The sequence below is a fragment of the Anopheles ziemanni genome, chromosome 3 (genome assembly GCF_943734765.1).
Source record: "Anopheles ziemanni chromosome 3, idAnoZiCoDA_A2_x.2, whole genome shotgun sequence".
In the NCBI taxonomy this organism is placed as follows: Eukaryota; Metazoa; Arthropoda; class Insecta; order Diptera; family Culicidae; genus Anopheles; species Anopheles ziemanni.
In genome coordinates, this window is record NC_080706.1 from 45,305,048 (window position 1) to 45,320,672 (window position 15,625).

The window sequence follows — 15,625 nt, forward strand, 5'->3', positions numbered from 1 at the left end:
GTCATTTTCGGTTAATTATGCTTTTTTCTCCTAATATATCAGTGGCACACATTCTAATGTGTTTGCGGCCTTACGTGGATTATCCACGTGGGAGCTAAATTTAGTGAATTAGTACATGCAGGGCGAAATATGCCGAGGACAAAAGGGAATTAAAATAAAACGGCTAAAGATGGATGATCTTTCATACAGGCGCAACAATACACTCCTGCTAGGATTAGTGTATTTGTCTTCAGTTTGCTTTACATCCTCGCTGGCTCCTCTTTTTAATGCTTCGATTAGTTTTTAGAGCGACAATGAAATGTGAATGTGTTGCTTTCGCAATATAAGGATTGTTAAAAAAAATCGTACACTCGTTTAATGCACCCTTACTTATCACGTCGTCGGCCAAACCGTACGAAGGTCATAAATGCTTTGCAGGAGTTAAAGTTATGCTTGTGCCTGGAGCGACCGGTGCACGACGATGTGGTGAGCTTAGTTTTTATTGAAGGACCAATTATTGTCGATGTTTCAACTGTCTGCACTCTGTACTTCTCGGTCAACAGTTGAGCGCGTGAGTTGCAAATTACATGGCTCATATTTTGCACATAGTGTTTAAGTCCCTGAGCGGAATCTTCCTACGCATTCCTGGAGGATATGTTGATTGTTTACATCCAACGAGCTGCTTTAGGTCAGTAGATGACGGAGAAAGAGTACTATACATGTGAGAGAGGATGTCCAGTTATTTATGAAGTGAAATACAAAAAAGTGGTCTGAAAAAAGGCACGAACACATGTTGTCGTTAGTGAGGCCGAGCAAATGTTGCCCTCATTTAAAAATTAAATGAATAACAACTAACTGTATCTGGAACAATGGTTTATACTAAGCACTAAATTCAAGCTCGGAGAAGTTTAATTGTGAACGTCGTAAAATAGCAACAGCAGCATGCCACATAAAGAGTAGGTACAATTCACCTAGTATACTTCAGCAATGACAGAGTTATAGAGAGAAACACTTTCTGAGCTGGACTGGACGCAACCAGGGCAAAATGTCTGCATAGTGTGGTATGTTATCTTTTTACGCAACTATGGATCATTACTATTGAACCTAATATAAGCAACCGAACCGAACGAAAACTAAATAATTGTAATTCGGCTTTTCGGTCAATGATTTTTGAAACAAATAATGAAATGCACCGAATATCTTATTCCGACATATTTTAAAAGGGCTCGCTGAGCAAAAAAAAAGCATCCGCTTATTCACACTTCAGTTTTTCAATGGGTTTCAGAAGGATAAAGATATTTTTAAAACAAAGTTTGAAAGAAATCTTCAGTAGTTAGTTGTAATTATACCGAAACTCGAGTGTTCAGGGGTACGTATAAAACTGCTGATCACTATCTTCAAATCAACATGGCAGGGGTGGAAAATTTCATTCACGATGAAACAGAAACTGTATCCATTCAAAAAACTAGAGCAAACAAATGTTTCCCTCATCATCAATGTTCTGCATATTACCATTCACAGCGATTTCAAAGGCAGTGAGAAAGCCATCTTAGTACTTCTACTGGATAGGTACTAGATCCTAAAACGAATCATGATCAAAAAATCACTGAAATATCGGGTTTTACACATGCGCAATTGGATACCCAGTTTAAGTTCTATTATTAAAATTGAATCCTTTTTGTGATCGTCGAACACAATGTGTTTAAATCGTGATTAAAAATGTTGTTTTAAATATTTTCAATGCCATGCGTGTGCATTCGGAAATCAGCTTTTTAGTACACAAAAATTGCGCTAAACTGATAAATTCGAATTTATTCGAAGCGATCGCTCTCATCTATATGGTTGGCTCTTTCTCGCTCGCAGCTGCTTGTGGCAACTTCTTCTTTTAAATATAACTCTTTCTCGCACCCAGCTAAAGCTGGTTTGCGGAAACTGACAGCACAGTTTGTTTACGTTCCTTGGTAAGTGCAGTCACGCGCGTTTGACTTCACAGGTTTTTAGTTGTGTATCGTCGTTGATTTTGTTTGCCTACAACTTTTGGAATTATTTGAATGAAAATCATTCTGTGAACAGTAAGAATCTTAATTATCTTTCGCATAAAAATGAGCGACGCATTTATGTCCGACAGCGAAGAAGATGCCGGTGACTTTTCGGCGAGTGAAGACGAGTGGTTGCCTGGAAAATCCGAGGGGAATAAGGGCAATCGCAAACAAAACAGTTCCTCCGGAAGTAGTGCTGAGTCCGGTTTGGATTCTGCGGTTTCATCAGATGATGAAAATGGCCAAACGCTTGGTAGACAAGCCGCACGAAAAAAGGCCACTGCTAGGAAGAGGTAAGCATGGCAAGGAAACAAGTTTTTCTAAACCACAGCCGTGACCTTGGAAGGCTTTGAAGTGATTTTGACTACCTGCGCTGTTGTGCCAACGTATCCGAAGTAAAGTTGAAAGTAACCTTTTTTTTAAATCCCTGTCAACCCTTTTTCAAATCCTTTTTCTTTTTTAGTAAGCCAAATCTTAGTACCACCAAAAATAAACCCGACGGCTCGAACAAGTCCGGAACACGTGTCTTAAAAAGTGTTCACGACGATTCGGCTAGCAGTGGAGACGAATATCTTGTCGATCCGACCCAGCTCGATCTGAACTCAAAGTTCTTCACTGCGGTGCAACCACACTCAGCACCCTCTGGCCACGGCGATGGGCCCCCGGTTTTTGATTGTAATGCCGGCTTGGGGAAACTTTCCGACAGCTCGGAAGATGAATCTCCGAAAGAAAAGAACGATACCGGGAATGTTGGGACAACTAACAGCGGAAAAAAACTAATATCAAAAATCAACGAAATGTCCCAAACGTACGTCAATTTCCAAGATTTCACAAACACCCTCGAGAAAGCCAAGGCCCACTTGCACTCAGCTACCAAGCAACAGCAAGCCAATCAAACCGGTGGCTCACTAGATGTGTCGCGTCTGCTCGCTTTGGGTGAAACGGGTTCAAGCGTACCAACAAAGAGTGCCCCCGAGCCAAAGGCAACCACTTCCTCCCGAACTAGGAAGGCTACTAAAAAACCGGTCGATTCCGACTCCGACTGGGAGGAAGTTGAAGAGAACGCACATCCAACCACTGCAGAAGTGAGCGATGACAGAAAAACGGTACAAATTACACTCCGCCAGGACGGTCCAGTAAAGAAGAAAAAGAAATGTACCGAAATCGATGTGGACGCTTGCCTCATACGGATGATTAACCGGGAAAAAAGAGACGCGCAGCTTGTGCTGCACAAAATGACCATCATCATGGGGATCGCACATGGAAACTACACAAACACTGTCCTGAACGACCCCTGCCTGCTGGCTATTGGCAATGGAATGATCCCATCCGAACGATGCTATCCTAAGGGACGCACGAGCCTAGGATACATCGAGCAAATCCTAAAGTACTATCGCGAGATAGTTGACGTTAAGGATACGCGTATGTTCGTCCGTAGCTGGAAGAGGCTGTCGCTTCAGAAATCCCTCCGACTGCAGCTCCTTTCCCAGATGGCTAACTGTAAACGGGACTACATTTTATTGTTCATAATTTTGCTGCGCTCCATCGGTGTCCAGTGCCGTATGGTGATGTCTTTGCAGGTCGTGCCGAAGAATGTCCCAACTTCAGAACTACTGAAGGCGGCTCCCAACAACATTAAAAAGCCTCTGGTGGACGAAGATAAAGCCAACGTTAAACGTGATCATGATTATGAGGAAAAAAAGGGGGAAAAGACATCGTCTTCCTCTGGGAGGAAGCGAAAGGGGGTGGAAATTCCCCAGCTCGATGGAGCGGACGATGTGAAAAAACAAAAACGATCTTCTAAGCAAGGCCAATCGGGGGCCAGTAGTTCGAAAAATCCGCATGACATCATAGTTTCACCAAGAAAAACACGTAAGCAGCGAATTAATGAATCGAATATGAAGGAATCGTTGCTGGTTCAAGAGGTATTTATTGTTTCACCGATATCAGTTAACATTTATGTTTATTTCATGCGCATGATCAAGCATTTTTATTGAAGGTTTCTTCAAAAAAGAAAACGGATGCAAAAGATAGTAAGAACTCAGCAGCGGGACATACTCCTACAAAAACCAAAGCCCTCCCAAAAGAGAAAAAATCTGACGACTGTATCCCTGGGACATCGAAGATGATTCGAAGAGACTACAGTCAAAAAGTGGAGGAATCCAATTTGAAACAAACGAAAAAATCCAGCTCCGATTCCCCAATCCAAAATTCCCCTGGGAAGAAGATAGTCAAGATCGAACGTTTCAGTACGGCAACAAGGCGTGCTCTCGATCGTCGCATACTATCTACCGACGATGAAGCCAAACCGGCTACCAATGGGTCTACGGCTACTGGGCGAACCTCAACCGGTGTTAACCTTTGGGCTGAAGTTTACGCGGAAGAGGAAGAACGCTGGATCCCGGTCGATGTAGTGAACGGTCTCCTACAGTGCGTGGATAAGATCGTTGCGCGCGCCTCCAGCCCATTATTGTACGTATTGTCCTGGAATAACGATGGTTCGATAAAGGACGTTTCGTCGAGGTACTGCGCAGAGTACACGACCGTCACACAGAAATTACGTATCATGCAGCAGTGGATGGACGACACGTTGTTGCAGTTTCGCGGAGAGCCAAGCGCCCGCGACGCCGTGGAAGACCGCGAACTCAATCGGATACTGGAAGAGCGGCCGCTACCGAAGACCATCTCGGAGTACAAAAACCATCCCTACTTCGCGCTCAAGCGTCATCTGCTCAAGTTTGAAGCGATCTACCCGCCGGATGCACCGACGCTCGGTTTCACATCCAACAAGGAGCCGGTTTACGCACGTGAATGCGTTCACACGCTGCACGCGCGGGAAGTTTGGCTTAAGCAGGCACGCACAGTTAAACTGTTCGAAACACCGTACAAGAATGTGTCCGCTCGCCCAAAGTATAACAGGGTAAGGAATGGTGGAAAGAATTTTGTGTGCGTCATTTAACACACGCTTCTATGTGATAATTGCCCATAGGCTACCGGACAGATGGAACCTGCACCGAAACTATTGGAGTTGTTTGGCTACTGGCAGACAGAAGAGTACGAACCACCGACGGCCGAGGATGGCATTGTGCCCCGGAATGCGTATGGCAACGTGGAACTCTTTAAACCATGCATGCTGCCGAAGAAAACCGTCCATCTTCGGTGTAAGTTTGACTTTTCATATACGTACATTCGATTTTTCTCCAAAACAAATAATATTTCTACCTTTTGTATTCAATTTTTCGATCTCAGTGCCGTGCTTGAATCGAATATGTAAAAAACTGCGGATTGATTGCGCACAAGCAGTGACCGGGTTTGACTTTCACGGTGGCAGTAGCCACCCGGTGTACGATGGGTTTGTGGTTTGCGAAGAGTATCGCGACCTAGTGGTCGATGCCTGGCATCAGGAGCAGGAGGCTGAGGAGCAACGGGCCCGGGAAAAGTACGAAAAGCGTGTTTATGGTAACTGGAAACGGCTAATCAAGGGATTGCTAATCCGTCGCAAACTTCAACACAAGTACAATTTTGATAATCTCAACCAGTAAGGTTTGTTCGAGTAATTAATAAGATTCTGGTTTTATTGTGTTTCATTATTTATCATGTTTCCATTGCCCGTTTGAATTTCGATTATTCTGTGCATTATACGTTGTTAGAAAAAGCCAGTAAAATATTTTTGTTATTCACTTGTATAGTCCAAAGGACTTGCGTTACGAAGTAAGGAAAACTCTATTGGTACCATGAGACTTTGCATTATTACAATTCCTATGAAGAATAATGGGCTTATTCGGTTAATACGTTCGTTAATAAAGTATTATTTTGCATACAGCTTAAACTAAAATAATAACTCAGTTTGATCTTGCGATCTTTTCAACATTTTTACTTCACAAGATTTTTACTACCTACAAACTTCTCCATTTTTATTACATTCAGCCATAAGTTTCGAAGAAATGGAATTAAGAGTCTCAATTGATCCATAGTTCCTGTAAATATTCAGTAAAAAGCCATTTTATCATGCAGTAATACGAAATAGTGATTTATATTTGCTTTTGTATCTGGTGCTGTACGGATTTTCAGAAACCTCGTTTTTAGTGAAATATATTGTGCCGTTGAAGTGGTGGTTGAAAAACTTAAAATAACTTTCTTTTACAAAATAAAAAAAGATAACATTTTAACGGACATTTTTCGAAACAAGTATGAAATTAGGGCAAATTGACGAAACAGTACAATTAGTGTTACCATGGCGAGTGTATGAACCAACCTCTTTACATATACATCTTGGTCAAAATCATGTCGTTGTTTGTCAAACCGTTCGGCACTCAGTCGACCAAAAATTTTCAACCTCGCATCAGTTGAAATAATTTCCACTGACCCATTTGCCTGGAACAAAATGCAGTCTGCTCGTCCAGTTGCCAGTTTGGCTATTCGAAATGGTAAATATATTCCCTGTTACTGAAAACAAATGGCAAATTTCGTGCTAACTCTTTGGCAATTTTCGTGTTAACTCCTCTACGTTACATAACGATACTTTGTTACATCAATTCTTGTCCGAATGGGTTTCAGCCGCCTTCCTGGCCCGTGGCTACCATGGACCGAGTAATTTCCGTGTGTACACAATGAACGACATGCCTGTTCCGGAAGGAGATTTCTTCGAGGAACATCGACGCAAAAACCGTGTTTATAACGCGATGCTGGGTGCTGGTATAGTCATCTTTGGAATCGCTTTCACGGTGGTAAGTACAACACTTAGAACCTGTAGAGCACCATGGATGTACAATAGCTTGAACACTTCATTAAATTATTCTTCCAGGCAAAGGAAAGTGGTTTGATCTACTTCAACTATAACCCCCCGAAAAGCTTGAATTAATAAGGTTACTGAGATGTATGGAGCCTTAACAGACGATGATCCGTACTAGTCAAAATAAATCGGATTGAAATAGTGAATTGCTGTTCGAATATGATTTGGTTTGATAACTTCTGCAGCAATGTCCGAAGTGTGCAGTTGTTTTGGGGGTGAATAAAACGCGTTTCGAAATTAGGACAATGAATGTAAAGGATGCGGAAACACCACGCTAGAAATGGTTTGCTCGAATCTCAATACTAGCACCCACCCCCGCTGGTTTAACAACTGACCACCAATCTACTGTACACTGAATATCAATAGATCACAATAAAACCACTCGGAAAGAGGCCAAGTCCTACAAAGATTTCGGGTCACATAAAAAATTTGATTTGTATAGGATATAATGGAATTTATGCAGCACTTCTGAACATGTACAAAAATTGATGTGTTCTAAAGTATAATAGCTTTAAAACTAAAAATTATTGTGATACATATTGTTACGGTGCGTATGAACGAATTTATTTTATTTCGTATACTATACTCCGAATATGCCTTTCAGCTTTTTCAAAATCCACTTCTTCACTGTGATATAGGTTTGAAGTCCAACCAAATGCCTCCTTTCGGCATCAGCATGAATTGTGCCGGATCCATTTGGAACGGTTCGACTGTTTTAGCGTTGACAGACAGCGTAAAGTTGAGCACGATCTCCACGATGGCGCGTTTGACCTGGGCCAATGCGAACCGCATTCCCAGACACATGCGCGGACCCTCGCCAAATGGAAAGTATACACCGCGCTCCCGGTACGCCTTGCTGCCACCGTTCTGGGCTGAAAAACGCTCCGGATCGAACTTTTGCGGTTCAGAATAGTAGGCAGGATCGAAGCTGATAGAATAGTAAGGCAGAGCAACGGTGGTTCCTTTCTTGACGAATATTTTACGATCTTTCGGTCCGACCAAGGTGGTGTCGACGGTGCAACGTTTCGCCATGACGGCAATGATCGGATGCATACGCTGGGACTCGCAGATGACCTGATCCAGGTAGGCCATCTCCATGAGACGCTCGTATGTCATGCCATCGTCACTCTCCTTCACCCGCCGTATCTCTGCGCGTAGTGTATCCTGCACCGTCGGATGGGTGGCCAGATCGTACAGGCAGTACGTTAACAGTATACTAGAAGTTTCAAACCCGTCTGCAAAGAACGACACACCATGGCCTGCGATGTCGATGTCGGTGATCTGCTTTCGCTCCTGCAGCTGAATCAGATGGTCCAGATAATCCGTGCGGTTGATGTTGTTCGTCTTACGGTAGAGAATTGCATCCTGCATGATGCGGATGAAGAAATCCGTCGCATCTTTTGGGATCAGGGTAAATTTGTAGAATTTCTTGATGGAAGGACAAAAGGTGGTCATGAGCATGATGAACTGAACAACGAAATTGAAGTTCATAATGCGCTTGCCCATTGCCCGAATTTCAGGATTTTCCTTCACAAACGACTGGGCGTCGATGGCAAAGATACAGCTAGCTACTACGTCAGTGGTGTACTTTGCCATGAGCTTAAAAAGTTGCATAAATATATTAGAATAGAACTTCTTTCAGGGCCTAATTGCTGTAGATAAAAAAATGTTACCTCTTTAGCGTCCAATGTCGCTGCTCCGCTGGAAGGGCTGACTTGGTTTTTCACATATTTGGTCATTTGTTCGCATACTTCCTCCATGAGGAATGCCATTGCTTTAATCTAATAGAAGGGAAGCACAAAAAGAAACAATTACCGATAAATTGCAACACTTGCAATCCCAATCGTAAACTTTACCCGATTGTTGGTGAAAGCAGGTGTGATTTCGGCCCTACGACTTTTCCATTGTTCACCACTTAAACTGAAGGGATTACGCGCTAGAAGGGGGTCAGATTTTTCATCAACCGTGTCGGAAAAATCGTTGTCCGCAAAGTTGTAAAAACTCTTGCTCAGCACTTCTTTGATCAAGCCCGGATCCCTTATCAACAACTGGGGAGTTCGTGCACTGTAGTATCCAACAACTGGTTCGTTTTTGTAGTCACTTGAGGTTGATGAAAAAGAAAATGTTTTATTCAATTAGTTTTTAAGTATACCACATAAAGATAACGGAACATTCAAATATTTTGCTATCTGCATGGAGAATCCAGCAGCCAGCAACCACGATTTGTTTATGTACAGACGGTTTATTTCAAGTCTACCACAATAAAATAGATTTGAATCATGCTGCTTCGCTGGTCATGGGCAAAAATGAAATGTGAATAGGGTAAAATTAATTCGAAATTTTACCACATTGGTGGATCTTAAAACGTATTTGACGCAACCTTCCGTACTAAAAACATATTGCCTTGGCAAATTGCTTGAATAATTGACAGTCGGTTGCAACACCGGTTCTTTGCCTTTTTTTCGCTCGCTTGACAAGCAGTTTTAACAACAACCTGCAAACACTCGCTGTATTTCTCGGACTGTTCACGATGTTTAAAAAGTAAGTCTAGGTACTATTTTCACACATTTGGAATATGTTAATGCTTAAACCACGCTTCTATCATGTACTGCCTTCACAGGTTTGATGAAAAAGAGAGTATTTCGGGAGTGCAGCAACTGAAATCGTCGGTGCAAAAAGGCATACGGGCAAAGCTAATCGAACAGTTTCCCTGCGTCGAGAGCCACATCGATCTGGTGCTGCCGAAAAAAGATGCTTTCCGGATAGTGAAATGGTAAGATTGTCACTAGAAAAGTCTATTCAAAAAAGCAATCCACAAACTACTGAACAGAAACAAACGAATCCAATGGCAGAAGTGAAGGTTCATCATGATTACGTTTTTGCAGCCACGACCACATCGAGATACTCGTCAATGGCGCCGGAGAACAGTTGTTCTTTCGCCATCGGGATGGACTTTGGATGCCAACCCTCAGGCTATTTCATCGGTTTCCATTCTTTCTGCCAATGGAACAGGTCGATAAGGGCGCCATTCGGTTCGTGCTAAGTGGGGCGAACATTATGTGTCCGGGTTTAACATCTCCCGGCGCGTGCATGACCAAGGTGGAGAAGGGCACAGTAGTAGCAATAATGGCTGAAGGAAAGCAAAATGCACTGGCTATCGGATTGACCACACTGTCAACGGATGACATGTAAGGACCACTGTGCTTCATTAAATTTGCTCTATTCGTAATAATGTTTTCCTTTTCTTAACTTCTAGTGCCAAAGTCAACAAGGGAGTAGGTGTAGAAAACTGCCATTATCTCAACGATGGACTCTGGCAGATGAAACCAATTAAATAAATAAATCGTCCCAAGGGCGTTTTCCCATCTCGGTGATTTACACTAGCAATGGAGTTGTGTAATTTGGCTAGCTACCTCTTCCATCGCCACAGACCGATCTTGGTGGAACGAACTTCCATCCGAAACTTCTAATGTTCACACACTGAAGAGGTAAACCAGATTTTACTGGCAGCATAGTCTACGTCATTCTTCCACCTTTGGTCTAGTGTAACATTGTTTCCTGGGACAGGTCTACCAGCCCACGACAGCTAAATGGGCCGTATTCGTCTGCGACAAAAAGATCGTAAGTTTATAAATCTAGACGTAGTAAAGGGTCCGCGACAACCGAGTGGTAGCGCCGGTCAGAAAATCGGCCCATGAGCGCCGGGGTTCACCACCTCGACGGCTTTGGTTCGAATCCCAACCAAGACCGGACCCTCCCCTGTGCGAGAGGGCTGGCTATCCACGTAAACATAGGGAAAAAGTCTCGTAGCCCTTAACGGGCAGGCATGGCCAAACACGGTCGTTACGCCAGGAAGAAGACGTAATCGCTTCTCAACTGCCTCTTCACGCACACGGATTCCGAAATACTGTGGAGCATCTACGTCTTGGTCAATAACAATTCTTTGGCAAGTATCGACCAGGTGCGTCAACTATTAAGTTATGTATGTCATTTTTATAATCCGGAAATGGCCTAAAACAAGTTATATTTACAATACTTATACCGGCGTGGCCGGAATTTTCCGTCCAAGTGTCAACTTTGCCAAATTCACCAATGCCGTATTTATTGTGAACGTGCTAATGAATGAGTTTGTATTCCATTGATTTTTTTTTCGAATTTACAATATTTATTTATTTACTTATTGTAACAATATGTATTGGCACTACCGCAGTACCGAGCTGATAGGATTTAGAAAAAAGTATCACGTGTCGCGCGTAAAGATTATGAAAGATGTATGATGTAAAATCTCGTCAGAGAATCACGCTAGAGAATTACCGAATGAAGTGTACATGAACGTTGGAACATCCGTTTTGAGATGTTAAACAACTTCTCGTAAAAAGACTATCATTATACTCAAGTAATCTATCCAAAAATTCGATTTTAATCTCAATTCGATTCGAATTTTGTACTAATTCGATTTTAATCACTGTATTTCACTTTTTCACATGATCATACACCTCTTGTACATTCTGTTTAAATAATACAGAATTAAACTCATTGCATTAGATCTCTACACGAAACACTTTCACAGTAACACTCTTGGACAAATTAATAATTTTTCAAATTTTTAAAACATATTCACAATCCGCAACAAAGAACACCGCGTACTTACTTGTAAATCTGATCATAATCGTAAACGATGTGCCGTTTCTGAGTCAACATATTCGGTATATTTCCAAACAGCAGTCTCGGTTTCGGTCCTTTGATGCCATACTTTTCCCAGACTCCGAACTCCCATGTCAGGAACAGATAAACCAGCGCCAGGATGGCAACCAGTACGCAGAGAACGACGAAAATCATCTCTTATGGCAATCGAATGCTTCCGATCGACTCGATCGCCCGATCAGAACTGGACCCTTTGCGGTCAATTTCGCTACGAGAACCACATTACGGACAAAATCTCTGCTCGGTCCGTATTTAAATTTTTGCTAACACACCACACCCATTATGGGCCATAGACTATGTAGTGACCCGTGTTATATTCAGCAATAGCGATAACATTGTGTGCAATTCAGGAGAGTAAACCCCTGGTCACAGCTTTGCGCAACCGCATGCGGTTGCGTTTTTTCCCATGGGAGAGATAGGAGCTGTCATGGACTGTCACCGCAGACGCAAGACCTTGCGGTTTCTGTACTAAAAAATCAAACGAATTTGATTCTTGCCGCAGACTCTTGCGTTTTTATATGTCAACAGTAAATATTGTTCCTAGTAGACTTTAATGGGATTGTATGCTCATATAAGTGGTATATTCAAACATTAAAGTATTATTTTTGGCAAAAAGCTGTGCTCGTTTGACAGATCAAAAGCACAACCGCATGCGGTTGCGGAAAGCTGTGACCACAGGTTAAGGGAAAATACCGCGGCAGTGTGCGGTGTTGGTTGGTCGTCAAATAATTCCGATTAGATCCAGCAGTAGCCCACGCTGGCAAAAGGGCGTTGGCGAATATTAGTTGAAGGGTGGCGAACCGGTAGTGCATCAGTGCAACGCAATTGCATCTGAGAGAAATGGTTTGCAATGCACTGAATGTGCGCTGGAAATTCGTCGAAAGCGAAGCCGTCGCCTCTAGTTTTAATGATGTCATAATCGGCAAATAAAATGTCTAAAATTCATCCCTGCCGCTTCTCCCTTAGGTCACACATTCAAGGGTTATCGCCGAGATCGCGCAGTTATTTCTGGATCGAATTTCACACGAATGCTGCAACTCATGTTATGTCCGTTACGATCAATCAACATATGTTTGCCCCGGAATGCTTTGGTAGAGATGGACAACCTTTGACCCCCCTCGGTGAAGATGGTGCAAAGTCAGAACGAACAAATTATCACGAAATAACACACGCCACTGGGGTGTTTGTCGGAACTTGTCGAAGGTGATAAATTATTCAATACAGCGATTAAATTTTCCATTTATTTTTCCATTAGCTCACACTGTCTCATCGTAATCTGTTGCGTGCACAATTCGAGGTCAAATTGATGTTATGTCTTTTTGCGCCAACGTGTTTTAACCGGCGACAGATGTTTCGTCCAGTGAGTATTTTTGGCCTATTTACGTGATCATTCGCAATCGAAATTCTTTTGGTTTGTGTAGGAAGCGGAGTTTTGTTTTTCAATTTTGCATTAACAAGGTTAAAAATTTAAAAAAAATATGATTAATTATTATGATTGAATATACAAAATTGCATGTCGATTGATGGAAAAAGCCATGTATATAGCTTTAGCTGTAATCGATGCTACACATTTCTGCGAATTTGCCAGTCATCACTGGTTCTTCCAGGAACGAGTTCTCAGCGGTACGCAAATACTAACAAAAACGAACAATACCGACTTGAGTGCATTTAAGTACATTACAATATTCGTTAAGAATCTGCGCCATCATCGTCGTCGTCTATTGCCATAAATCGTTGTCGTGGTTCTTCTGGCATCGTCCAAATTGAGTTCAATTGGTCACGCCGGTCTTCGACGTTAAGATGCAGTCCAGCAGAGTTTGCACAAACGTTTGTTTGCTTGTTGAACATCCATCCGGATAACGTTACTTTCCCACTTACAAAAGAAGTGTTTAACAGGAGTTTTGAATTATTTCGTAACAAAATGAGTAGAGAATATTGGAAGCTAAAATGATTTCTTATTTGAAACATAATTTATTCCTCTGATATAGCACGTTACGACGGAAACACTTGCTTTATCTCCATCAATCAGCTAGCTATCTTATCGTAGAGCACGAAAATATTAACTTGCGAAGCGCTTCCGTTGGTGTGCGTCGTTCAAACCTACGCCGCGATCGGTTTATAATCCAACCAGATGCCACCCAGTGGAGCAATGATGAATGTTTTTGGATCCAGCTGTATCGGTTCTTTCGTTTTCGCGTTGACGGAAATGTTGTACTTGGTCACGAGCTCGAAGATGCCCCGCTTGACCTGCATTAGAGCGAATCGCATGCCCAGGCACTGGCGTGGACCGTCGCCGAACGGTACAAAGCAGCCCTTCTCGCGGTACGCTTTCGTTCCGCCCAACTCCGGCGCGAACCGTGCCGGATTAAAGCGCAGTGCATCCTCAAAGTATTCCTCGTCACGATGAATCTGCCAGACAGGAAGCATTACCGGCACACCTCGATCGATCAACACCTTTCGGCCGCCGTCTTCAAGCTCGAGTTCCGTCGGTACGGTGCAGACCTTTGAAAGGAAGGCAGCCGGTGGCCACACTCGAAGTGCCTCTGGAAAACAAGTGAAAAGCAGAGTTGACATGAACAGCAAATGAATGAAACTCAGCAAACATTTATTTTCACATATGCATTGACGATAATATCGAAGTATGGAGAAATGCATGGACTAGCACCACTTTTCGAAAAATTTCACCAATCAATTGTAAATGTAATGTAAATCAATTTTCAATTTTTTTTTTGCCAAGCAATTTAGTTGCTAAAACTTTGATATGTTTGTTTTAAAAATATTGAGTGACCTACCGTTCAAAACCTGGTCCAGATAGGGCAGCTCCAGCAGCGTGTCATAGTCGATTGTACCGTTGTCGTTACGTGCCGCTAGCAGTTCAGTGCGCAGAGTTTCCTGGCAGTCCGGATTGCGGGCCAGCTCGTATAGCGTGAAGCTCATCGCTAAGCTGGACGTTTCGAATCCATCAATAAAGAATGTCACCCCGTGGGCGGCCATGTCCAGCGAGCTTAATTGTTTTCTCGCCCTCAAACCGATCAGATGGTCAAGGTAGTCGACGCGCTTGATGCCGTTCTTTTCGCGATACGCCACGGCGTCATCCATTAGCCGGGTGAAGAACTGTTCGATCGATTTTGGCACGAACGCGATTGGGAAGAGCTTCTTGAGTGCCGGCACAAGCCCAATCAACAAGAACATTATCACGATCCTGAAGTTGGGCTCGAGCAATTTGCGACCCATCTCGCGGATCTCCGCCTTCTCATTGGAGAACGATTGTGCGTCCGCCGCGAATATACAGCTCGACACGACGTCGGTCGTATATTTGGCACACAGTTCCCGCGACTCGATCGGTCCCTCAATCTCATGCTTCACCACGTACTGCGTCATACGCTGCGTCACATCCTCAACGAAAGGAAAGAGAGCCTTCATCTGAGGGAAGCAAACATGTGGCCATTAATCTTCATCGCCGGTAGAAAACTAAGAGCCGGTCACCTACCCGCAAGGTGGTGAAGGCTGGCGTCACTTCGGCCCGTTTTTCCTTCCACTCCTCGCCCTTCAGCATGAACGGGTTGCGACCAAAGATGGGATCGCTCTCCTTGTTGATCGAGTCGGCAAACTCATTGTCTTGAAAGTTTTTAAAATTCTTTATCAACACATCCTTCAGCAGCGCGGGTTTCAGCACCAAAATGGCCGGTGTTCGGCTATTGAACACGCCGACGAAATTGCCTTGGAAGCGAAACTTACTGCATCGTCATCACCGGTGTGGAAAAAATGTTTAAAAATACACAAAATGTGTAGAATCTGGATATTGACACAACAATCAATGTAAGATGCATTCGTGCTTACTTGTATATATCCTGGAAGTCATCGACGAACGGCCGATTGCGCAGGACGAAGCTGGGGAAGTTACCAAACAGCAAACGTGGGGCTGGCCCTGGTACGCCCCGTTTCGTCCAATAATTCACGTTCCATGCCAGGAACAGGTAAACCAGCGTTCCCACTGTCACGAGTAGCGTGATTGTAAGCAACATTTTTGCGCAGCAATCGTCTTCTGACCAACCTTCACGGAACGCTTAAACCACACTGAATAGTTTCTATTTTGGTGCCAATGGGGATT

General features: G+C 43.2%; 5 protein-coding genes across 5 annotated transcripts; 3 read left to right on the plus strand and 2 right to left on the minus strand.

Moving 5' to 3' along the window:
* The first annotated feature begins 1,977 nt into the window (after window positions 1–1,977).
* Window positions 1,978–5,614, plus strand: LOC131286226 (DNA repair protein complementing XP-C cells homolog). Its single transcript, XM_058315154.1, has 5 exons — window positions 1,978–2,311; window positions 2,482–3,934; window positions 4,018–4,938; window positions 5,008–5,179; window positions 5,268–5,614. The coding sequence occupies exons 1-5, from the start codon at window positions 2,082–2,084 to the stop codon at window positions 5,558–5,560; spliced, it is 3,069 nt and encodes a 1,022-aa protein (XP_058171137.1). The 5' UTR covers window positions 1,978–2,081; the 3' UTR covers window positions 5,561–5,614.
* A 708-nt stretch (window positions 5,615–6,322) lies between these two features.
* On the plus strand, window positions 6,323–7,001 carry LOC131288422 (uncharacterized). The gene is made up of 3 exons (XM_058317554.1): window positions 6,323–6,445; window positions 6,576–6,745; window positions 6,823–7,001. The coding sequence occupies exons 1-3, from the start codon at window positions 6,403–6,405 to the stop codon at window positions 6,877–6,879; spliced, it is 270 nt and encodes an 89-aa protein (XP_058173537.1). The 5' UTR covers window positions 6,323–6,402; the 3' UTR covers window positions 6,880–7,001.
* Window positions 7,002–7,432: 431 nt separating this feature from the next.
* LOC131288617 (probable cytochrome P450 28d1) lies at window positions 7,433–11,655 on the minus strand. The gene is made up of 4 exons (XM_058317767.1): window positions 11,462–11,655; window positions 8,667–8,910; window positions 8,484–8,591; window positions 7,433–8,409 (listed from the first exon to the last, which is right to left on the minus strand). Exons 1-4 carry the CDS (start codon window positions 11,647–11,649, stop codon window positions 7,435–7,437), a joined length of 1,515 nt encoding a protein of 504 aa, XP_058173750.1. The 5' UTR covers window positions 11,650–11,655; the 3' UTR covers window positions 7,433–7,434.
* LOC131288618 (malignant T-cell-amplified sequence 1 homolog) lies at window positions 9,245–10,208 on the plus strand. Its single transcript, XM_058317768.1, has 4 exons — window positions 9,245–9,351; window positions 9,431–9,583; window positions 9,696–9,998; window positions 10,067–10,208. The coding sequence occupies exons 1-4, from the start codon at window positions 9,341–9,343 to the stop codon at window positions 10,146–10,148; spliced, it is 549 nt and encodes a 182-aa protein (XP_058173751.1). The 5' UTR covers window positions 9,245–9,340; the 3' UTR covers window positions 10,149–10,208.
* Window positions 11,656–13,614: 1,959 nt separating the features above from the next.
* Window positions 13,615–15,539, minus strand: LOC131284851 (probable cytochrome P450 28a5). Its single transcript, XM_058313710.1, has 4 exons — window positions 15,355–15,539; window positions 15,005–15,251; window positions 14,307–14,937; window positions 13,615–14,057 (listed from the first exon to the last, which is right to left on the minus strand). Exons 1-4 carry the CDS (start codon window positions 15,537–15,539, stop codon window positions 13,615–13,617), a joined length of 1,506 nt encoding a protein of 501 aa, XP_058169693.1.
* Between the last annotated feature and the right edge of the window lie 86 nt (window positions 15,540–15,625).